Raw genomic sequence first — 25952 nt, forward strand, 5'->3', positions numbered from 1 at the left:
ACACTAAGAAAAGGTGGAGTAGAGCGTATACAGACTGCTGAAACAACTTTAAACACGATAAAAACACTAAGAAAAGGTGGAGTAGAGCGTATACAGACTGCTGACAGCTGCATGGACACCAGCAGGGCCGGCGCTACCCCCTGAAGAATGTCTACCGAAGAATGTCGTCGCTACGAAAATTATTTTTTGAATGATATAGCTGTTTACTATTGCAGTCTCAAGCCAAACATCTCCGATCAGCCCTTATGTAAATTTACATTAAAACAGTCTTTTGTTTCCCATGTTTTAAAAGTGCACAATCTGAACGGTAGAAAGAGATACACACCTTACCCCCACTTCTCCCCCCCCCCCCCCCGCCACTCAACTATATCAGGGAAGATCTAGCGTACCCTCACCGCCAGGTGTTAATTTTGTGTCATGGAAAGTTTTTTAATGATAGATAAGTATGAGTATTACAGAGACCTTTCCTCCATGGTCGTTTCTATTTCTGTAAAAAAAAAATTCCTTGAATGATCATTAAATTACGCATTTGCATTTTCAGGTGTGTTTTTTTTTTTAAAGAATCTTTAAAGTATATAGTCATAACTGTCTTCATGAAATATTTTGAGTCAAGCATCAAATCTTTCACACATACTCTAGACCATCTGGATTGGAAGCGAGATCTAATTACAATTTATTAAAACAAAAGTTGTCTAGCAAATGTCAACACTCACAGTAAAATTCCTAGTGACACTCTCCTGAATGGGCAAGAAAGAGGCTTTGTTAATTTTTTTTTTTTTTTTTTTCTGCTAGAGATGAACTCCTTGACGTGATTTGGTATGTGACTACTTAGGAAAAAAACCTTGGCTCCATTAAACTTTTGACTTTCAACTAAAACAAATATTTCTAAATCTACCTGAAACATAAACATACAAACTGGTGCTACGACCACAAAATGTATATTTTAGGTAACGCTACAATGAACTTGTGAGAAGTCACTTATTGACAAAAACATGGATTGGTTAAAATTATAGAACAGTTAAATAAAGTCAACAATTTCCTGCAATTGTGGTGGTACGATAGTGTTAACAGACATGCGCAATAATAAATTATGTATGTAACTATATAGATTAATGACTTACTGCAATCGATTTAATAGGTAACTGAAGATAATTAAGTTTAATTAGTTTAACGTTAATGAAGCGCCATAACCATTTTACACGCCAATCACTATTTCTATTACCAAACTACATACTAGATGTGTTTTACAAAGGTCAAAAGCACGTACATAAGCTGTCAGTATATTAAAGCTAATGTATATATATCCATATCCAATTAAACTTTTATTAATTGGAGGAGAATAGTCTAACATCTGTCTCTATGCGATCTAAACTATGATAAAGTCGTCATTGTTTGTCTTTACTTAACTATATATACGGTGTTGTATTATCACTCCAGTTTATGAAACCATCTGACGTTTTCTTAGAAACACTATTCAAACTAAGAATTGACAATATATCTATCTGATCTCCTTCAACATAGAATGTGATAAGATGTCTTAACCATATTATATAATCTTAGAGATAACCTCATTCTATCAGTGTTTCTTCGAGACTTTTTTTCTCCAGGGGGGAGGGGCGGTAGTCTTCCTTCGAAAGGGGGGGGGGGGTTGGAGGGGGCGGACACTGTTAAAAGTATATATTTTCTATATAAATTATATACAGACGTTATACAGTTACCCTAAACTATCAGCCCTATTTACACACTAAATTTGAAAATGTTGCATAAACGTTACATCGCCACAAAATATACTAATGATGCTGTATGCTTTTTAAACCTACGAAAGATATATTGACTTGCAATATGCCTTGTGGTGTTTAAATTAGAGGTGCCTCACAAAATTGACATGTATTTTATTACTGTCCTTATAGACATCAATAGAATCAAGGGATACAACTTTAACATATCAACAAATTTATGTATTAAAATAAAGATCATTACATAATATATGATGGTATATTTGTATAAGCATGCCAAACAAAATAGGTATTTTTTTTCAGAAAGATTGTGCAACTATTTTTGTTTTTGTTACTAAAATTAGTTTTCTAATCTAAAATTAATAAAATTCAAACCTCTTAGATATGTTACAAATTATTTCTTAGACAATCAATATTGGATAACTTTTAACAGTATTTACAGCTCCTGAGCAGTTTTATTATTTTTATTGTGTGTGTACAGACCCACACAATTATTAATTGAACATTACCAAAAGTATGGCTATTCTTACTACGGATAAAAGTAACTGTTGAGAGGTCACAGCAGCCCGTCTTTATAAAAACATGCTCATATTTGTTATTGGTTTTCTTTCCTTATCAATAACATTTTCATCTTTAATTCTACTTATGTTAGCTTTCCTTCACTTAGTAAGTTTTTAATCACCGTAGTCGAGTCGGTAAAGCTTATGGTTGCTAAACTGTTAAGTCACGAGTTTGAACTCTCGGACAGATGAGGCTCGATATCTGGGGGCAGCAACTCTTCTAGGAGAGACAACTCCAAAAGCAAACAACTTCCGTCTTGTTGTTTCTCTTGGTTGGACAAAGGCTAAGGAAGCAAATCCAGAAAGAAAAGCAGGCTGGCAATAGAAATAATGGCATGTATGTTACATAACCAGTTGACACTTATACTTAATAAATATAGCAAGTATATTTTATAAGGGTGCTGAAGTAAAAACAAATGTTAGGATTTTAGCGCGATATTGCTTTATTGTTTTAGAAGCGTTAAACATTGATAACAAATAACAATTCCTTACCTATAATTGAATAATCAGTTGAATAACTCATTAAATGAAATATCCAACTAAAATTGAAAATACTGGCCGTAGATAGCAATTAAATACTCGTAACCCTTCCATCACCCCCCCCCCCCAAAAAAAAAATTAAAATGAAATTAAAAATAGAATTGAATAACATAAAATACTGCCTTACTCGTTACAGCACAAAACTATATTAAGAATGTGCGTTTTAAATCATTCATAACAAATAGAAAACGCATTAAAAAAACAACCAACAAATATTTCGCAAAAAAAAACATATTAAAGTATTTTAGCTAGCTCTGGTACGATAAAATTAGTAATCAAATAATAAAACTATATGATCACCCAGATCCACTTTACAAGCCAATGTTTTTATTTGTTCTTTCTTTACGGACACCACCGACTCAGGCTACCTAGCCAGGCAGCCATCAACACGACAAACTCCGACTAACTGGCTTGGGTATCGGTTTGATTACCGTGTATCGGACGCTTCTGTCCTTTGGTTCTCAGAGGCTTATCTTCCACCCAACTGAACGCAGGGTAAAGTCGTACCCCACCGTCCAGTACCCGGCTCAACCGTAGGAGGTAAATAACTAAAAATCTGAGTCAAATCAATGATTACTGACAGATAGAGAAACGCATTCTGTATAAAATAACATTCCCCATTTAAAGATATTTCAAAAAGTCGGCACTTGGGCTAGACCTAGTTCCCAAGCGGCTGTCAGCTGTCCGTATACTTTCTACCTCACCTATTCTCACTGTTGTCTGATGAGTGTTTTTATCCTGCTTAAAGCTGTATTTCTTTATAATATGTTTTAATGAGTTTTGAAAATAAAATAATATAATTATTAAGATTAGTGCATGGAACTGAAGAGCCGCAACTTGACATCAAAAGAGCCGCAGGTTGCCGACCCCTGCGCAACTATATTTCAGTATACATAACATATGCATTTAGTTAACGACATAAAGCAGCACCTTGCACATAGGCCTGCAAGCGCAAATCTAAATCTCGATGTATCTTTTCCTTCATTATATTTCATTATATTTCCTTCTTTTATTAAGCTAATTATCTTTTTCTAGTAAGATTTCTGATCACATAACATCTTAAAAGGATCGAGCTTTGCGAGGTGCAAACATAAAATGTTTAAAAAAAATTAGGTGCCCTTAATTTAGGGTTCGAGGTCGATTATTTAATTTGATTTCTATTATTAGGAAGACTTGAATAACTTACTGAAAGTACTTAAGCTAACCTTTAGTTTTAGAGCATGTTTAACATCTGCAAGTAAAATAATTTTTTAATAAAACCGTTGGTCACTGTATGGGATACACTGTGCTTTGTCCACAAGTTATTTGTCCGTTGTGTCAAGACATATGATTTTATTTACTTTGCTGTTCCGGTAAAATATTTTTTTTTAATTTATTTCCTTTAAAGCTATACTGTGTACAGTATTTAGGTAACTATTTTAAAAACGTTAAAGCATTTGGAAAAATAAAAGATACACAGATAATTACAATGTATTAGTTATGTCTTTAATAAATTATCGGAAATTTTCCCCCTTGAAGCAATGCCGATTGCAGACTGTTTCAAGGACTACTATATTGGCAGACCACAACGTAGACGTCGGAGACAACACATTTCCATTTGATATGGGGTACATGCACAAACGTGCTGAAGACCATATGCCAAAGTCAAACAACTCATTTGAAAGCTGGCACAGAAGTTTCCAGTCCAATATGTGATGTTGCCACCCAAGAGGTTTATTGTACACAGATAAATTCAGGTCACTGTTTACCAAAACAGAAAAAAAAATATCTTGATAGCAGCGCTGGAATTTCAACAGTTGTTAACAAATGTAATGAGCCCGCCATTATAGAGTATTTGCGAGACATCGCTCACAATCTGTTTTTTTAAGCTATAACAAAACACTGTTTTTTCTAATGTTTGTTTTGTTTTTAATTATTAATTTTTGTTATCATAATCCATGGTTTTTCCTTATATAAACCCCAATGGGGGGGGGGGGGGTTCTGTCCAGGGGTTTAAATCGATGGGGGTTTTTGTCCACGGGTTCATGTCGCGGGGTTTTTTGTCCAGGGGGTTTATGTCGGGGGATTTTTGTCTAGAGGGTTTATATCCAGGGGGTTTATGACCGGACACCACTTTCCAGTGACATTGACATATGTTTTATGCGGTCCAGTAGATATGGACTTGAAAACGTCACATTGTAGGGTGACTGTAATGCAGAATAGATAGTACACTGTGATTCTGTTTATTGAAGCTTAAACTACACCATTCGTATGTATTTGACTCAATGGTTTTAAATCGTTTTGTTTTAACAACACGGATGTTTTGACCTCGACAGTTTGTTCGCAGTATCTTAGCTCCATGTCTATTTGTTTTTATGTTGTTTTTTTTTTTTGTGCGACCATTATCTTTGCCTAGTTACTTCCCATTACTTCAAGTCATTGTTTTCAAGGGATGCAACCTGTAAAAGTAAATAATAGTCAAATGTTTATGCATAATGAAACATTAGAATGTTAAATTTAAATTGAGTTATTGTGGTTTGTTCAATGCATAGTAGCAGTTATTACAAATCAAAAGCTAATTTATTTATGGTGGAAAGGTAATTTTTTTTCTTCCGTTTTGCTTTTAAATGAATACGTTAGCTATAACAACATCTTAACATATAGACGCTTGATAATTCAGATTATTCAACTGCTTATGTTCTGCTGTGCTTGGTGTTTCAATACTATTGATAACTATATTGTAAAAAAAAAAAAAAAAAAAAAAAAATTGATAATTATATTGTGCTATAGTGGTTCTATCCCGGGGTCACCTGCGACTCGCGAGCCGCATGATTCTATTGATGTCAGTATGCGGCTCGTCAGTTCCATAATAATGATATTATTTTATTTTCATAACTCATACAAATAATATACTGAAAACCAAACACTAAAAACACTAAGAAAAGGTGGAGTAGAGCGTATACAGACAGCTGACAGCTGCATAGACACCAGCAGGGCCGGCTCAACTTTAAGGCGAACTAGGCGGTCGCCTAGAGCGCTATCCATAGATGGGGGGGGGGGGGGGGCGTAAAAATGTGTAATCGCCATTATTAAAAAGTATCTAAAAATTGATAACTTGGATTATATTATATAAACTATAGACAAAATAATATAAAAAGGCTTAGCGATCTATTTCTGTGCCCAGGACGAACTATCAATTTTGCTCCCCGTCCTCAAATTAGGCTTATATATAACTATATATTCGCGTTGGTGAAATTACCCCCCCCCCCCCCTCTATCATTTGGAAAGGTCGGGGTGCTTTTAACCAGCCACTTTGCCTTTTTATTTTGGTGTCTCAGAATTGATGTAGAAAACAATTACATAGGCCCATAATGCCAAGAAGCAGTTACCGTTCTTTATTTCGACTGTATAAGCCTGTAATTCAGTAGTTAGCTTTTTATATTATTATCTACCACGTTTGGCGCCCCACCCGCCCTCCCCTAGAAGCGCCTCTGTTAATATAATAAAATAATTATTCCATGTAATCTAAATCTTTTAATTCCGAACATTTCAGACGATTGTCTAATTTTAATGTTGATTTAGTGGTCGCTCTAGCGCATGACGCGATGTTGTAAAACACAAGCAATTTTGACTTTTTAATAGGGTTGTCAGCCTCACTTTCTCTTACTTTGAGCTAGAAATTTCGTTAGCCAGGGAGACATTTAGATTTCCATACTAAATTAAAAGTTGGTACCATAGCAGCCGCTTGGGCACCAGGCCCAGTCCCACAGCCGTGCTGTGGACAGCCCCATTACAACTATTCCATGTTTGCCACAGTCAACTTTTTTCGAACATCGTTAAATGGGGAATGTTATTTAATACAAAATGAATTCATCTGATTTTCAGTATGCATTTATTTGACCTGAGTAACATAGTATTGTAGTTATTAGCTTTCTACCGTTGAGGCGCGTACTGGACGGTGTGAAACGAAGGAGGAAAGTGACAGATACGGTAATTAAACCGATATCCAAGCCAGTTAGTCGGAGTTAGTCGTGTTGAGACCTGCCTGGTTGTGGGAGACACCTACTGAGCCAGTGATGTCGTAAACAAAGAAAAAAAATATTGGCCTCTAAAGTGGATTGGGATTGTCCTATAGTTGTAACATTTAATTACTAATTTTATCATAGCTGAGCTAGCTAAATCATTTTTTGTGCGAAACATATGTATGTTTTTATATGAACCAATATTACTTCAAATTTAACGCTGTTAAAATATCAAATTTATTTATCTAATCTTTATCAAATACCAAAATATTGGAGAAAATAATGCTAGTGGTCGAGTCGGTAAAGCTCATGGTTGCTAAACCCAAAAGTCTCGAGTTCGAACCCTCGGGCAGATGAGGCTCGTTAGCTGGGGACAGCCACTCTTCTAGGAGAGACAACTCCAAAATCAAACAACTGCTGCCTTGTAGTTTGTTCTTGGTTGGACAAAGGCTATGGAAGCAAATCCAAAAAGAAAAGCATGCTGAAATCGGAGTCAATGGCCTAAATGGCGCATAGCCAGTTGACACGCAATACTTAATTGTTATGAAAGCATGGTCGAGTCGGCAAAACTCATGGTTGATAAATTCGAAAAAAAGTCTCGTGTTCAAACCCTCTGGCAGATAAGGCTCGATCCCTCCCAAAACTAAAAATTAAGAACGAAGATGAAGAAGAAGTTGACTTGCGCCTTATTCCAAACAGACGTTATTAAAGTTACCCTAAAATCTCAGCCCTAAGCTGCATAATGGTGTATGAGAGTTACATCACCACAACATGTAGTAATGCTGTTCTTAGCTTTTAAACCAACAAAAAAATATAATAACTTGCAATTTAAAATAGAGATACCTGACATAAATGACAAGCTTTTGTTACTTCCCTTTCAGCTATCAATCTAACCAAGGGATACAGTCTAAACTTATTTATACAATTATTTATTGAAATTAAGATCATTTACATAATGTAGGTACACATTTATAAACATGTTAAGCAAAACATTTATTTTTTTATCAGTTCAAATAATATGGTGCTTTTTTAAAATATTTTTTTTTGTTTAAAATAAAGTAAAATATAAACACTTTAGATATTTTATACATTATTTTCTCGAAGATTAATCTTTCCAAACTCCCACAAAGTTGCAAACTAATTTTTCTTTTCATTTGTTTCCTTGGGGATTGATCGACTACATAATTTTCCGATACATCAGATGAAGACTACGCCAGAATCAACACAGATGGCGAACAAGACCCCAGAGAAGCCAGCGAGACAGCCACGTCATCTGTAGAGTCGTGGACTACAATACTTTCCAAAAAAAACTGTCGGAGAAAAAAAAAAGAACAGAAACCACAGAGCACATACAAGTAACCCAATCTATTCAAAGTCCTACAGTCCCACCCCCAGCAGGATATAAGTAACCCAACCTATTCAAAGTCCTACAGTCCCACCCCCAGCAGGGCCACCCTATAAAGGGAAGACCCCAAGCGAAAGATAAAAAAAAACCACGCCCCCTCCACGGATCCCCAAGTAGACTAGGGCGAACCAGGCTTAAAAGGAAAAAAAAAAGAAAAAAACAACTTAAGTAATAGCCTAACAATAATAACCCTCAACACATTATTCTACAGCCTTAAGAAATGAAAATATTGTTAGATGTAACCAACATTATGTAAGTAGCTGACATGGTATACCAAAACAAAATAACTTTCAGCCGAAAAAAAAAGATCTACATCGAACACGCGGGGTCGAATCTCTGACTGTATCGTTTCCTCAGCTGATTAATTTTTCTTTAATATTTTATTTTATCTTGTAAGGTCTCAATAGTGTTGGAGGGCGAGAGACGATGAGATTTCACTAAATAAAACTCAGCACACCTGTTTACAATATTACATGTATTGTGAAAAATTTAACAAGTGTTGTGCAGAGGCGTAGCGACTCTTCCCGGCACCCGGGGATAAAACTTTTCGATTTGCAACCCCCCCTCCCCCCCACCCTCAAGATTTCGATTTGCACCACCACCCCCTTCAAACTTTCGATTTGCACCCCCCCCCCCATCTCAAACTTTCAATTTGCAACCCCCTCAACCTTACAATTTATTTTTCAAACCCATTTTGGCGCCCCCAAAGTTCTATTTACTTCTAAGCACAAGTTTCCCTAACTTGAATCTGGTACTCATAAGAGCTGGGTAGACTCAGCGACAATCTACGGACTTGAATCCCAATTCGAACTTGAGACTTTCATGTTAGAAGTCATAAACTCTAGCATTCGACCTCAACATCCCATGTCAATAACCTAATTAAGTAGTCTTTATACTGTATTACAATTATAACTATCTATAAAGCTTAACTTGAGACAAAGTCAGGGGGATGTGTGTTGAACCCAATTGTTTGGTTCAGAGTTTATCTTCATTAACCAATCAGTAACTAGAATACATATAAGTCAATCAATCAGAGAAGCTGTACCAGTTCTACCTCTTTTGCTACAATACACGAGCTGGCTATGTTTTGCCACAATATTAAGCTTTACTACTAACATGACTTACAGGACTATTGACCTCTTTAACTCTAAGTCTAACATTTATCTTTCTTGTGTCCGACTTCGTTTAGATTCAAACAATGTTTTAAATGCTTACAATTTAATACACTTGTTAAGTCCAAGTCTAACATTTATCTTTCGTGTGTTCGACTTCGTTTAGATTCATTTTATGTTTTGAATACTTACAAGACAATAAACTTTTTTAAGTCAAAGTCTAGCATTTAGCTTTTTTGTTCTAGAATTGACATGGAAAGCAAATGTTTAGTTTCAAACAATGTTTTAATATTGAGCCAAGCTCTTGGTTATTAGATCATGCCATAATCTCTGTATTGTATACATTATAATATGGGTTATTGGACATATGCATCACAGTGGGAGTCCCAAGTAGGCCTATGTCTTGTGAAATGAGAGATTGAATATAGATGTAGTCACTTTCATTAGATTTACTTTTAACATTAAACAATTGTTGTGCTTATAACGTACGTATGCGATTGATAATCTAAAACAAAATTGTTATTGTATTTATTATTCTTTTATACTACACTTTCATTTTTAAGTGATCTGTATAAAAAAAAATATGATATCTATAGTTCAATTTTAAACAAAATATAAACACTTATATATTATTATATCCTTATTATATGTGTGTGCATTTATCATTATGGTTCGGACAAGTGTTATATCGAAAAATAGCTTGCATTCATTCTATCTTCCTTTTGGAAATATGGCGTTTGGGAAATCGATCTTTAAACCAACTTTAATTTGAGCATTTGTATTACATCATAGGAGAACACATTTAATTTTGTAAACCAAGTTTGTACCTGACCGGTACATACAGAGTGAATAAAGACATGCTAGAGTACCGTTAAAGCTAGGTTGATGAAATTTCATATATAAGTATTTTATCAAAATCGAAGATCCGTGTCAACTTTTGAGCGATTTCCGATAACCGGAAGTGGTACTTTTTCTACTTTGAATTTTTCAAAAGCCTATAACTTGAGTACTATTTCAGATAGATAAATGAAGTTTCACAATTGAGTAAAAGATCTAATTTTCTACCTTCTGTTAAATTTAGAGTAATTGCCTTTGACCGGATGTAGTAATTCACGCTACTTCCGATTTCTCAAAAAACTAATGTAAATTTTTAAAGTACTAATAATATTGCGCACTAGTATGCACTTTTTAATTTAGCGTTCACTTGGTAAGCAACTCTTTTGTTTACGAGATTTTATTCTATTTTTAAAGTATTTAAAATGGATTAAAAATCATGTCTATAGCCCGAGTTCCCATCCCCTGATGTTTTATATAAGAATATTCGATAAAGTTTAGGGGAGATCACTTCCGGTTTATTTACCTTACCTCTCATTCCACGAACATTATGTTGCTATATAAATTTTTCAAAGGCCTATAACTTGAGTACAGTTTCAGATAAATAAATGAATTGCACATGTAGGTAAACGATCTAATTATCTGCTTTTTTACAAAATTTAAGTAAATCCCGTTGACCAGAAATAGTAATTTACGCTATTTCTGATTTCTCAAAAAACGCATGTCAGTTTATAAAGTACTAATTATATTCCGCACTATTATACACAGATTTGTTTGCGCAATTTTTTTTTCTACGGGATTATATTCTATTTTTAAAAGTTTAAGCAATTAAAATAGTGACCCGTCAAAAGAGCGCACGACAAAAGAGCGCCGACATAAGAGCGCCGACAAAAGAGCGCAGACAAAAGAGCGCCGACATAAGAGCACAGTCAATTAAAAAAAAACACATGTTGTACGCTAAACGAATATGACATGGTTATCACTTGTTTTAATTAAACAATCGGCGAGAGAACAACGTCTTTATTTATATATTATGGTTAATATGTTATGAATGCAGTTTGACAATATTTCTTACCCAAGTAACACGGAGAAGATCGAATCACAGAAAGGGGAGGTTATTATATTGGTCGAAGGCTACAGATATAGACAGGACAGAGCAAATGCTGATGGAAGTACGACAAGGAGATGCTGCAAGAAAGATGGTTGCCGAGGACGGATGAAAGTGCTGAACGATGTTGTTCTGTCATCATCAGAACACAATAACCCAGCTGCCATACCAAAATCCGCAGAACGTTGCATAGATAACAATTCCTGGACCTCTTTAAACGACAACTAAAAGCTTCAAAGAACAAATATATTAAGCTGAAACGAAGATTGCAGACAATTGCTTCAACCAATGCTAATGATTCAATGATGGACTACCTACGAGGTACAGCCCACAACATAGCATTATAAATGCAACGTATTAATATGAACTTATTTTCATTTTGTTACATTTCATTTCAGTTTATATTCTCAATTTAGGCCTAACATTTAAAATCTGTGTATGTGTTATTAGATTGCGTTTTGAATAATTGGACTTCACGTTGATTATACCAGTTTTTTAGTTAAAGAAACTGAACAATTCGTTTTTTAATTTAACATCAAACGATGCCTTCTGATCTGAGTTAATTTTCTTGTTTTTATTTATTAAATATGGTATTCGATTTTTAGTTTGCGCTCTTATGTCGGCGCTCTTTTGTCGGGAAATTAGTGCGCTCTTATGTCGGCGCTCTTTTGTCGTGCGCTCTTTTGACGGGGGTACCAATTAAAAATAGATTAAAAATCGTGTCTGTATCCCGAGGTGCCGTCCCCCGTAGTGTTATATAAGAATATTCCAGAACGTTTAGGGGAAATAGTTCCCGGTTTATTATTTTTTTTAATTATGTAAATGAAAAAAAAAATCTGCAAGAATGAAAAAAAAATCAATCATCCTAATGATATTTTACTTTTTGATACACTCTTTGTTTATTCGCTTCTCGGTCTTTTGGATAAGAACAAAGTATAGTATCTGTTCTTGATTCTGCTCTGATGTCGGTCTTCTTTAGGTTCGATAAAACGATATACTTTCAACTCATGATAATCTTGAAGACCTATACTCAAATATCAACTCGTCACTCAAATTTTAATATCGTTTTTATTTGAATCTATGCCCTTAATGTAAACAATGCATTTCTGTAGTTTTATTAACGACACGGATGTAACGACCTCGGGAGTGTGTTCAAAGTATCTTAGCATCATGTCTATTTGTTGTCTACTTTAACGAGCCAAGGAGTTAACATACACCGCGAGCACAGGAAAAGGTCGATTATTAACTTTGCCGAGTTACTTCCCATTTTAATAAGTCATTGTGCTCAAGGGATGCAACATACACAAATAAATAATTGTTAAATGTTTATGCTAAGTGAAACACTTGAATTATAAATGTAAATGGTATCGTCTTATTTGTTTAAAAATAATATCGATTGCTGAAAATTGAAATTAATTTTATGTCGGTTAAAAATGGTCATTTATTTTGTCCATTTTGCTATTAAATGAACGCAATAGCTATAATAAGTGCGCAACTTAAAGACAGTTGATAATTCATTGGAATTATCGCTTAATTGGGTCTATCTTAAAGTATTTTTGATAATTAGTTTTAAATTTATATTGCAAAATATCGCTGCTTTGGATTTTATATTCGAATTAATCTGTGATAAAAGTCCACTGATCGACAATGTGTAAACAAACTATTCTTCAGATTTAGCATATTAACAATAATTTTAGATATAAACATTATTATGTACGTAACTGATATTAATTAGACAATAAGTATGTCAACATATATTTTAATGTTTGTTTAATTATGAATAAGATGTCGTTTCAACATATTTTATTGTTCTTCTATAGTTCTATGTATGTCAACGCGCAACTTTCCCTAACTTGAATCAGTTACTCATAAGAGCTACGTGGAGTTAAGTAGAATTAACGGACTTGAACCCCGATTAGAACTTGAGACTTTCAGGATAAAAGACTAGACTTGACTTGGAAAATAAATGTTTAGATCCAGACAATGTTTTAATTTGGAGCTTAGCTCTTGGTTACTAGATTAAGCACACATATTTGTATGGTATTCATTATATGTGCAATTGAACATATGCATATTAGTAGGAGACCCAACAATGTCTTGCAAAATTAGAGATTAAATAAGGGCCTATACATCTAGCCATTTCGATTTGAATTACTTTTAACTTGAAGCAATATATTTTGATAAATCAAGTTTGGACACGACTGGTACAAAAAGAGTGAATAAACACAATTACACTCTAAGGCAGGGGTCTCCAAACTACAGCACGCGGGCCGTATGCGGCCAGCGATGTCCTCTCATCCGGCCCGCGGAGATCTTTTTGTCAACAAAAAAAACGTTTGTTGGTGATAGCTGAGGAACTTTCTCCAGAAAAATCAAATACATGTCTGGAACTAACCGGCCCCCGAACTGAAATTTGATAGTTGATGCGGCCCTCGGACTGAAAAGTTTGGAGACCCCTGCTCTAAGGTAATACACGATTTCTAGCAGGTCAAACTCTAAGCACTTTTTCTTTAAAGGAATAGAAAATAAGTCACATTTTTATAGGCAACCATCAATTATAATTATCACGCTACTTAACATTCATTGTGTTTATTAAATATTAATTATTTGTTAACAAAAACATGCGCATCATGTTCTCCTTGGTAAATGATTTAAATCACCACACCAGACGTCCCTCATACCAAAGTCACACAACTACAGACTGATATGGATGGATAGAAAAACACCAATAGCCAAGGGAAACACGTTTTAGCAAAATAGTTTTTTTTTTACAAGTCTATAAGAAAGACGCTTTGTAAACTAATAGTTAGAGCAAACGTTGAAATATGTGATGTACTTTAAGATGATCATAGCTCCATATAAAAAAAAATACATGTCATAAAAATGAAGCACTTACTTATTAAACCGTACATAACACAAGTACAGTTTCTTACATACACTATGAATGTATTGTATGTATTGTTGTTAAATTTAACTTCGGATCTACAATAGCACGCTCTTTTCAAGCATCTTTTCTCTTGTATATAGGAAAAATATACTCACGTCAGTGTCCACCACACCCTGATAAGTACACAACGACCAAGATAAACTCTTTCTTTATAACTTTGTTTTGTTTTTAATTTTAAAAAAAATGTATTTTCTTTTGTATCTAGAAATAGTACTACACTTTACACTGAATTAAAATGTTAACTGTATAGTATTGTGTTGTTTTAGTTTCCTGAAATAAATATAATGTTCTAATTATAAAAAAAAACGTATCTAATTTGCTGTGTAGTTTCCAGTCACCTGTATGTGATACAGTCTTTGTTGTTTTAGTTTTGTTTACTACACATCACACGGTCCACGTCTTTAGCTCTCTCCCCCACCCTCACACCCGCACTATCACCACCCCACCCCGCACTACCCAGCATATTACTAGCTACAGTTGTTGCAAGAGAAATAACAGATTAATGTTCTGAAGAGTCCAGCCAGGAAATGACCAGGATGGCAGGTGACCCAGGAATAAGCCACTCGTTAGACACGACATAGTCTAAACTAAGTTTCTATTGAATCAGTTTGAGCTACATTCAGCTTTATCAAGTGTTCCTAACTTATCCCTTAATTAATCTCCGTCACTACATAAATACCAGGACATGACCAGTACGTTTGTACCAGTGTTTCTTTCAGCCAACTCTATACAAAGTGCGACCACTGCACACCCTCCAATACCTGGGACAAAAAAGGAACAAAATTAGTGTATATATGCTTTAGCCAGTGTCTGACCCACTGAAGGTTTCAAGTGTCTCTCGATAGTTTCATTGGTCACAGATACTCAAAATAATTAATGTTTGAGCTATATTTTTACTTTACTGATTGTTTTCTGTTTATTTATAGTCATCATCACAATACAAACAATACAATTCAGAAAATAAGACGTATATACACATTTATGATTAGGAACTCAGCCATAATCCTCCACTTTGTCCTGACACCGGCTGTGTATTTTACCATCTTCCAAGATATCCATGTGGTCTTGTGTTCTTTAACAAGACTCCGACTACAGGTAAGTTTTAGCGCCCTACTCTTCCGCCTTCCCTGGGGGTTCCACCCAAGGGCTGTCTTGTTACATTTGTGTGAGCCATTTGCCAGCTACTTCTTATCTGTAATGTCATGGTCTCCTGCATTGTCCTTCTAAATGTTGCTGTGATATACTCGGTTTCCTTACCTACTAGATTTATTATTAATAACACACTATTGGAACTAAAAAAAAAAAAAACATTTTTTTTTAAATGCAGGCTCTAAATATCTACTTTAAACTACACATAATAAAATAAAATCATAATGTTACGCAAATTATAGTTAAAAATTATGTTTAACTAAATAAAGGATCAGCAATAGTACACAGTTATGCCAGTACATCTGATTTACCAGATCTCTGATAAGAACGTTCTACTTTTTAGTTTAGATTTCTGTATCGCTTCTCAGCTGTAACGACACTTTCCAGTGGCATTGACTTATGTTTTATGCGGTCCAGTCCATATGGAGACCATCTTGGAAACGTCACATTGTTGGGTGACTGCAATGTAGAATAGACAGTAAACTGTGATTCTGTTCATGGAAGCTTAACCTACACCAATCGTCTGTATTTGACTCAATGCCCCAAATGTAAACAATGCATTTCTGTAGTTTTATTAACGACACGGATGTGACGACATCGTGAGTGTGTTCGAAGTATGTTAGCACCATGTTATTTTAGTCTACTCTAACGAGCCAAGGTTTGTAACATACACACCGAGGACTGCAACATGTCGACCTATTACTTTTACCTCCCATTACAACAAATCTTTGTTTTCAAGGGAGGCAACATGTAAAAATAAATAATGATGAGCTGTTTATGTATGGTAAAACATTTGCCTTATAAATGTAAATATTTTTATGTTGTTTTTTAAATGGATATTATCATTTATTGAGAATTAGAATTGAATTTATGTATGCTAAAAAGGTAATTTGTTGTGGTCTTTTTTCATGCTATATGAACACATTAGCTATACCAACTGCGTAACTTATCGAACCGTAATAATTCAGATTTATAATTATCTATTACGTTTCGCTCATTTTCTGTATAGTTTTGGTAATTTTTTTGTAAATTTAAATTAATTACATTTTTGTGTGTGGGATGGGGGTTACGAATATGTAATTGCTATCTCCGGCTAGTATTTATTATTCAATTATAGGTAAGGTATTGTAGTTTATTATAAATGTTTAACTCATATAAAAACTATAAAGCAATATCGCACTTTTTCCTAACAATTATTTTTACTTCAGCACCCTTATAAAAATATATTTGCGCCCTCTATTCCTACCCTCTTGTAAGGTGTTATATAATCCTTCATCTTCGTTCTTAAGTTTAATGTGGGAAGAGACTAAGTATAAGTGTCAACTGGTTATGCACCAAACAGTTCATTAACTCAGATTTCAGCCTGCTTTTCTTTCTAGATTTGCTTCCATAGTCTTTGTTCAATAGCCTACACACAAAAAAAGAATATCTAGAGTTTATAATAATTTCCGCAATACAATTAATCTAACATTTTTAATAGTCTAAGTTTAAACGTCTAAACAATAATTTGTAAAATATCTAAGAGGTTTGAATTTTATTAATTTTTAATGAAAAAATTGGAATAAGGAAACAAAAAAAAACTGATAAAGAAATGTGTATTTTGTTTGGCATGTTTATACTTGTGTACCATCATATTTTAATACATAGTTTCGTTATTCGGTTTAAGTTGTTCGTGGCACCCAAGTGACTGTCATGTCACATGTGTGTGAGACTTTCTAAATGTGTGCTCCACCCGAGTGACTGTCATGTCACATGTGTGTGAGACTTTCTAAGTGTGTGCTCCACCCGAGTGACTGTCATGTCACATGTGTGTGAGACTTTCTAAATATGTGCTCCACCCGAGTGACTGTCATGTCACATGTGTGTGAGACTTTCTAAATGTGTGCTCCACCCGAGTGACTGTCATGTCACATGTGTGTGGGACTTTCTAAATGTGTGCTCCACCCGAGTGACTGTCATGTCACATGTGTGTGAGACTTTCTAAATGTGTGCTCCACCCGAGTGACTGTCATGTCACGTGTGTGTGAGACTTTCTAAATGTGTGCTCCACCCGACTGACTGTCATGTCACATGTGTGTGAGACTTTCTAAATGTGTACTCCACACGAGTGACTGTCACATGTGTGTGAGACTTTTTAAATGTGTGCTCCACCCGAGTGACTGTCATGTCACATGTGTGTGAGACTTTCTAAATGTGTGCTCCACCCGAGTGACTGTCATGTCACATGTGTGTGAGACTTTCTAAATGTGTGCTCCACCCGATTGACTGTCATGTCACATGTGTGTGAGACTTTCTAAATGTGTGCTCCACCCACCGCCACTTCCCCCTGATCATTAATGTCATGGGTTCCTGCCTTTTCCTTCTAGACATGTCTATGTTAGACAATATATTGCCCTGCCGACCCTGTTTCAGAAAAAATTCCAAGATATGTGTTAATAATGTTATGTATCTTGTTTCTAACACTCTGTATTTGGATTTAATATATGCATAAACAAAGAGAAATCATCTATAAAATGTGTTCACAAAAGTCTATAAAACATAGTATTTTAGTAAAATCATCAACCAGGAAAATAGTACGTACAATCTCCAGTCATAAAACTAGGTCTGACCGTAGTACTCGTCCAAGTAGTCTCCCTGAAATTGGCCTACTCTCCCCCACCCTCCTCCCAACTGATCGAGTATTAAAAAAATTCTAATCTAGAACTAGCACCCCCACCGCTTGTTCAAGTGATATATGGCTTCTTCGCCTGAACTAGCACATCCCTCCCCCCCCCCCCACACACACACAATACAACTTTTTATTTGACTGTTTTTTTTTTTGTTTAATACATATTTCAACTTTTAAAAATTTTCAATACATCTACAAATAAAAGGTATCCGATCTTATCAGCGTAGAAACAAAATGTTTGTAAACCGTTTGCACATAGGTCTTCGTTATATAAAAAGATGTGACTTTTTTGTACAGGTTCGCAATTTCGCACACGTCAGACACCATTGCTTACATGAAGTAAAAAAAACAACAAATAGACACCGTTAGCTACCTCCAATTAGTACTGTTATAAAAAAAGAGACAAAGGAAGGCTACCTAAAAGTGTTAAATTGTCTTAGGAAGTAAAAAAAAAGGGTACTGCATTATTACTACTTGATTATTGCCTTTTCTTATTAAGTTAATTTATATTAAAAACCAGTAAATGGAGCACACACATGTGACATGACAGTCACTCGGGTGGAACACACATTGCAATTTCTTCGATAAAGCTGTGTTACTCCTCAGCGAATTTTTTAACATCGTTGATGTTCTCTTTTTGCGTTTGAGTAAGCAACTATATTTATATTGAAAAATAAATACTGGCCGGAGATAGGAATCAAATATTCGTAACCCCCCATCCCCCCTCCCCACACACAAATATGTAACTAATTTAAATTAAAAAAAAAAAAATTACCAAATCTATTCAGAAAATATAAGAAAGGTTAATAACAATACTCAATCTGAATTATCAGGCGTCGATAAGTTACGCAGTTGGTATAGCTAATGTGTTCATTTAAAATCAAAATAGACCACAACAAATTACCTTTTTAACAGACATAGAATCAATTTTAAATCGCAATAACTGATAATATTTCTTTAAAAAAAACAACATAAAAAATTTAGATTTATTATGCAAGTGTTTCACCAAACATAAACAGTTCACCATTATTTATTTTTACATGTTGCATCCCTTGAAAACAAAGATTTGTTGTAATGGGAGGTAAAAGTAATAGTCGACATGTTGCAGTCCTCGGTGTGTATGTTACAAACCTTGGCTCGTTAGAGTAGACTAAAAAAAATATGGTGCTATCATACTTCGAACACATTTCTGGGGTCGTCACATCTGTTTCGTTAATAAAACTACAGAAATGTATGGTTTATATTTGGGGCATTGAGTCAAATACAGACGATTGATGTAGGTTAAGCTTCCATGAACAGAATCACAGTTTACTGTCTATTCTACATTACAGGCACCTAACAATGTAACGTTACCAAGATTGTCTCCATGTGGACTGAAACGAATAAAACATAAGTCAATGTCACTGGAAAGTGTCGTTATAGCTGAGAAGAGATAAACTATAATGTAGAATATTCTATTCAGAGAACTGGTAAATCAGATGCACTGGCATAACTTTGTGCTATTGCTGATCCTTTATTTAGTTAAACATAATTTTATTAAAAATTTAAATATTATTTGCGTACAATTATGCTTTGATTCTATCATCTGTAGTTTAAAGTAGATTTTTAAAGCTTACATTTAAAAATGTTCATTAATCCTGATCAGTGGCGGAACTAGAAAAAATGGGCCACCCCGCACAAAAACTTGGATATTTGGGAAATTATAGCTTTTGGCTCTTCCGTCTCAAAAGGTTGCCGACCCCTGACCTAAACCAATCATCTGTAAACAATATCTTTTGTATTGCTCAAATCTCTCGGTGAAAACATCCTTCATTGTGTTTATATTAATGCTGAAGCGATTGAATAGTAGCATTGGTTTCAAAACGATATTTTTTCAGATTTTTTCGTAATTTAGTAATTTACCGCTCACTATATATTCAACAAAACTTTTTTTTTAAACAAACCACTTCTTCAAGCAAGACATAGTCCGGGTTTTCCTTTCAGTTTTACACTAATTATTAGCTGGTTTAGTTTATTTGCAGGTTGCCGATCCCTGACCTAGATCAGGGGTCGGCAACTGGCTCGCGAGCCGCATTCGGCTGTTTTGATGTCAAGGTGCGGCTCTCCAGTTCCATGCGCAAATACTAATAATTATATTATTTTATTTTCAAAACTCATTATACTGTAAAGAAAAACAACTTTAACTTCAACAGGACTAAAACATTCATCAGCGAACAGTGATAGTAGGTGGGGTAGAAAGTATACAGACAGCTAACAGCCGCTTGTGCAGTAGCCCCAGTATGCTGCTTTAGCCCCGTGGCGACTACTCTATGCTTGCCACCAGGCATCTCTTCAGTGTGTGTGGGGGATGGGGGGGGGGGGGTTGTCGCACAGAGCCTAACCCCCCCCCCCAGAAGAAAGACTCCCCCCCCTGGAACAAAATTTGATCAGAGTGACGTAGTATTTTAGTTTTTAGTTTCCTAAGGTTGAGCCAGATACTGGACTCTGGGTTCCTGTAGGGTGGAAGATAAGCCCTGTGAGAACCGACAGACAGAAGCGACCGATACAGTAATCAAATTTATTTACTTAAGCTTTGTCAAATGCAAAAATATTGAAAACTTGGTATTAGTGGCTCTTTAAAAACTGGGAAATTTGTAAATTAAAACTTTTGGCTCTTCCGTCATAAAAGGTTTCCGACCCTTGACCTAGATCAACAAAGAGGTCGTCCCTGCTTTTTTTGCTAAGACCAAAGTGTAGTATATGTTCTTGATTCTACACTGATCATAGCCATTCGGTTAGTCGGCCTTCCTTAGGGTCGATCGCCTTGGTCGGGAGGCGGTCAAATCTACTCAACTCGACAAGCAAACCTAGATCGCCCTGGGGTTGCACCCACACTTCCCTCGAACGCTCCAAGCTCTTGAGAAGAGCCACTAAGTACTAGTACTTTGGTGGTTTCAATGTACGAGTGGCTAATAATCTATTTCGATCTTTCAGCTAGACAACGCCTACATAGGAGTAATCTTAGGGAGACTGTTCCGTCACGACAACATCGAACTACGATAATCTCGACGAACTATACTCAAAGATCAACTCGACAACTCAACTTTCACAACGCACGACTATTCATCTCCCAACGAACTAAAAGTATTACCCAAATAAACAATCATACCAACGCTACTATGTGACACTCAACTTTTGATTTCCAACACACAATTACGCCATCTACCAAGAAGCAAAGAATCAAATCTCGAACACTCTAAAACGATATACTTTCAACTCATGATAATCTCGAAGACCTATACTCAACTATCAACTCGATCACTCAAATGTTCATATCGTCTTATTTGACTCAATACCCTAAATGTAAACAATGCGTTTCTGTAGTTTTATTAACGACACGGATGCGACGATCTCGGAAGTGTGTTCGAAGTATCTTAGCATCATATATATTTTTGTGTCTACTTTTTAACGAGCCAAGGTTTTTAATTAACATACACCACGAGCACTGAAACAAGTCGACCATTAATTTTGCCGAGTTACTTCCCATTATATCAAATCATTGTTTTCAAGGAATGCAACCTCTAAAAATAAATAATTGTTAAATGTTTATGCTTAGTGAAACAGTTACATTATGAATGTAAATGATATCATTTTATTTCTTTAAAAATAATATTTTTTTTATTGAGAATTAGAATTAATTTTATGTCTGTTAAAAAAGGTCATTTTTTTTCCATTTTGCTTTTAAATTAATACATTAGCTATAACCAAGGCACAACTTATATACAGTTGATAATTCAGATCAATTATCGTTCTTTACTCTTTACAACTGCAAATACTTTTGATAATTGTTTTTAAATTTAAATTATAAAATATCGCTGCTTTGTATATTCCATTTGGATTAATATGTGATAAAAGTCAACTATTCTTCACTTTATCATATAAAAATAATTTTAGATATAAACAATATTATGTACGTTACTGATATTAATATTAATATGTTTCTTTAATTGTGAATAAGATGTTTCAACATGTTTAGTGTTGTTCTATAGTTTAATGTAAACGCGCAACTTTCCCTAACTTGAATCAGTTACTCATAAGAGCTACGTGGACTCAAGTACAATCTACGGACTTGAACCCCGGTTCGAACTTGAGACTTTCAGGTGAAAAGACTAGACTTTACGTGGATAACAAATGTTTAGATTCAATCAATGTGTTAATTTTGAGCTTAGCTCTTGGTTACTAGATCAAGCCATAATATCCGCATGGTATACATTATATGTGCAATAGGACATATGCATATCAGTGGAAGACCCAAAAATGTCGTGCAAAATTATAATTTAAATAGGGGATTATACATCAAGTCATTTTAATTTGAATTACTTTTAACTTGAAGCAATATATGTTGATAATTCAAGTTTGGACCCGACTGGTACATATAGAGCGAATAAACAGAATTACACTCTAAGGTAATACACGATTTCTAGTCGGTCAAACTCTAAACACTTTTTCTTGAAACGAATAGAAAATAAGTCACATTTTTACAGGCAAGCAACAATTATAATTATCACGCTAATTAACACTCACTGTGTTTATTACACATTAATTATTGGTTAACAAAAACATGCGCATCATCTTCTCCTTGGTAAATGATTTAAGTCACCACACCAGACGTCCCTCATACCAAAGTCACACAACCACAGACTGATATGGAAACAGAAACACCAATAAAATAAAATTGAAATACATTTTAAAAAAATGTACTAAAACACATGTTGAAAGTGAATATATTTTTATATCGAAAGAAAACTGAAATCAAACTCATGCATGTTTATTCAAGCATTACGACGCATTACAAGCATTGTATAACTGCCGAGATTGCAGCGTAGCCCTCCCATTAGAGGGTATACAGTTACATGCAAAAACCCACCCTTACTAGATCACTCATCACACAGCTTTGAAGGAACATTAATTAATTGTTAACCCAGTACAATCTTAGACGTTTTGTATAACGAAAACTTAAAAATCACATGCTTAATTAGAATATGGTGAAAACTGTATGCAATACTATGTATTACATGTATATTTTAACATGCAACCTATCCACACAGCTAGCTCCTGGCTTGAGGGGAATGAACTGGGTGGAAGGAAATTTATAAAATCAAAGAAAAAAATTACGCAACTGAAATTTAACCTAAGGCATGAGTCGGCAACATTTTGAGTCGATAGAGCCGAAAATCACAAGTCATAATTATAAATATATACGAACACACCATGTATATTTGAGGTAACGTTTCAATGAACTTGTGAGAAATCACTTGTATATAAAAACATGGATTAGTTAAAATTATTGAACAATTGCCGTTAAGTAAAGTCAACAATTTCCTGCAATTGTGGTGGTACGATAGTGTTAACAGACAGGCGCAATAATAAAATATGTATTTAACTATATAGATTAATGACTTACAGCAATCGATTTAATAAGTAAACTAAAGGAAATTCACTTTAATTAGTTTAGTGTTAATGAAGCACCACAACCATTTTACACCCCAATCAACTATTTCTATTACCAAACTACATACTAGATGTGTTTTAAAAAGGTCAAAAGCACATTTATAAGTTGTCAGTATATTAAAGTCAATGTATATATATATCCATATACAATTAAACTACAAATTAATTGGAGGAGAATAGTCTAACATCTGTCTCTATGCGATCTAAACTATGATAAAGTCGTCATTAATTTTCTTTACTTAACTATATATACGTTGTTGTCCTATACACTCCAGTTTATGAAACCATCTGACGTTTTCTTAGAAACACTATTCAAACTAAGAATTAACAATACATATATCTGATCTCCTAAATAAAATGTGATAAAGATGTCTTAATCAGCTGCCTAAAATACTCCGTTACGCATACATGCCATTAAATTGAGCTACACTTACAGCTCAACACACGCGTGACAATGTCACCAAAAGTTTTAAAGATTCACAGTTTTGGCAATGTTTAGTACACTCTGTACCTCTCAATCCACGGAAATTTTATAATGTTGCTATAAGTGTCTCATTCTATACAGACGTTATAAAGTTACCCTAACTCTAAGCCCTATTTACACACTATATTTGAGAACGTTGCATAAACGTTATATCGCCACAAAATATAATAATATTGCTCGAAGCTTTTTAACCTACGAAAGATATATTAACTTGCAATATAACTTGTGGTGTTTAAAATAGAGGTGCCTCACAAAATTGACATGTATTTTATTACTTCCCTTATACAAAATCAATTAAATCAAGGGATACAACTTAAACATATCAACAAAATTATGTATTAAAATAAAGATCATTGAAATAAAATATGATGGTATAATTGTATCAACATGACCAAAAAAAAATGTTATCAGCAAAATTGTGATTTTTTTATTATTTTTTTCTAAAATCTATTTATTTATCCAAAATTAATAAAACTTAAAAACCTTAAATATGTTACAAATTATTTCTTTGGAGTCTAATATTTGATAGATTATGTTTTTCCTTGTATTGTTGACACAAAGTTTTGTTATTTTATTTTGAGTGTGTTCAGTAGTAGCAGATGTGGATGATGGAGAAAATCTGACAATAGCAGATGTGGATGAAGCTGAAATAGCTGAAGAGATAGTTGTGACTGTTGATGTGACTACCTCCAATGAGGATGTCACACATACATCAGATAGTTTAAATGATTCCTTGGCAACTATACAGACAACTGTCACGGTCCCAGGTGGCCAGGTAGTAACTGAAGATATAACTGAGTCAGATAGACCCAGCTCTGCATTTGTTTTTAAAGATTCTAATTTTGTTCATTCTAGTAAAGGCATTGCTGGAAATAAAAGGACAAGGGTGTGGAAAAATCTGAAGCAAATAGTTGCAGCAGAGAGGGCGCTGCAGTGGGGACCAGATGATGTCACTTATGGTTCAATTGATGCGCCTCCATCTTTTCGACCTGCTAAAAAGTATTCAGACATTTCAGGGCTTGAGGCCAAATATACAGACCCACGCACAAAAATGCGGTATGCTAATTCAGACGAGTACAGGAGGGTCCATTTATTACCTAATGATATCATAACTGGATGTTTGCAACTTCGTAAAGCTAATACTCTAATGCCTTGAGTTATAATATGTTATGTTTTTATTAAAAAATACTTTATAAAAAAAAAAAAAAAAAAAAAAAAAAAAAAAGAGTGTGTTCAGTAGTGATTGGCAACCGCATGCGGTTCTTGGGAAGCCAACATGCGGCTCCCCAGCACCGCCCTCCCCCACCCCTCCCGAAGAAATACCTGGAAGAAACTGCTCTCCAGCTTCTTGCACATATATTAATAGTTACATTGTTTCATAATCAAAACTCGTAGCAAATATTATACTGTAAAGAAACTCAACTTTAAACAGAATAAAAAAACACTCATCAAAGAACAGAGAGAATAGGTGGAGTAGAGAGTACACGGACAGCTAACAGCGCTTGGACACCAGCCCAACAGTTGTGCTGTGACTAGCCCCATGGCGACTATACTATGCTTGCCACTGTCCATGTGGCGACCCTTTCGAATATCGTTAAAGTTAAATGGTGAGTGTTATTTTATTTAGAATGCATTCTCTTACCTGTTAGTATGCATTAGTTTGACCTTAGTGACGAAATATTTTTTTATTAAGGTGGGGTACGAATTTACCCTGTATCAGTGGAGTGGAAGATAAGCCCTGTGAGAACCAAAGGACAGTAGCGGCCGAAACACGGTAATCAAACCGATATCCAAACCAATTAGTCGGAGTTTGTTGAGGCCTACCTGGCTAATGTGAGACGCCTTCTGAGCCGGTGATATCCGTAAACAGCTTCTAAAGTGGATTGCGATAGTCCTATTCTGTAGTTATATTATTTGA

The 25952-nt window shown here is 34.8% G+C and overlaps 1 protein-coding gene across 1 annotated transcript in view; it reads left to right on the top strand.

Moving 5' to 3' along the window:
- Window positions 1-25224, top strand: part of LOC131952904 (uncharacterized) — a 46283-nt gene extending 21059 nt beyond the window's left edge. Inside the window, exon 2 of the mRNA XM_059315841.1 lies at window positions 24616-25224. Within this exon, the coding sequence (XP_059171824.1) occupies window positions 24616-25190 (575 nt within the window). The 3' untranslated portion in view covers window positions 25191-25224. The remainder of the gene's footprint in view (window positions 1-24615) is intronic.
- Window positions 25225-25952: the final 728 nt, after the last annotated feature.

Source organism: Physella acuta, unplaced genomic scaffold (assembly GCF_028476545.2).
Source record: "Physella acuta isolate Inbredline_101_S28 unplaced genomic scaffold, ASM2847654v3 ptg000895l, whole genome shotgun sequence".
In the NCBI taxonomy this organism is placed as follows: Eukaryota; Metazoa; Mollusca; class Gastropoda; family Physidae; genus Physella; species Physella acuta.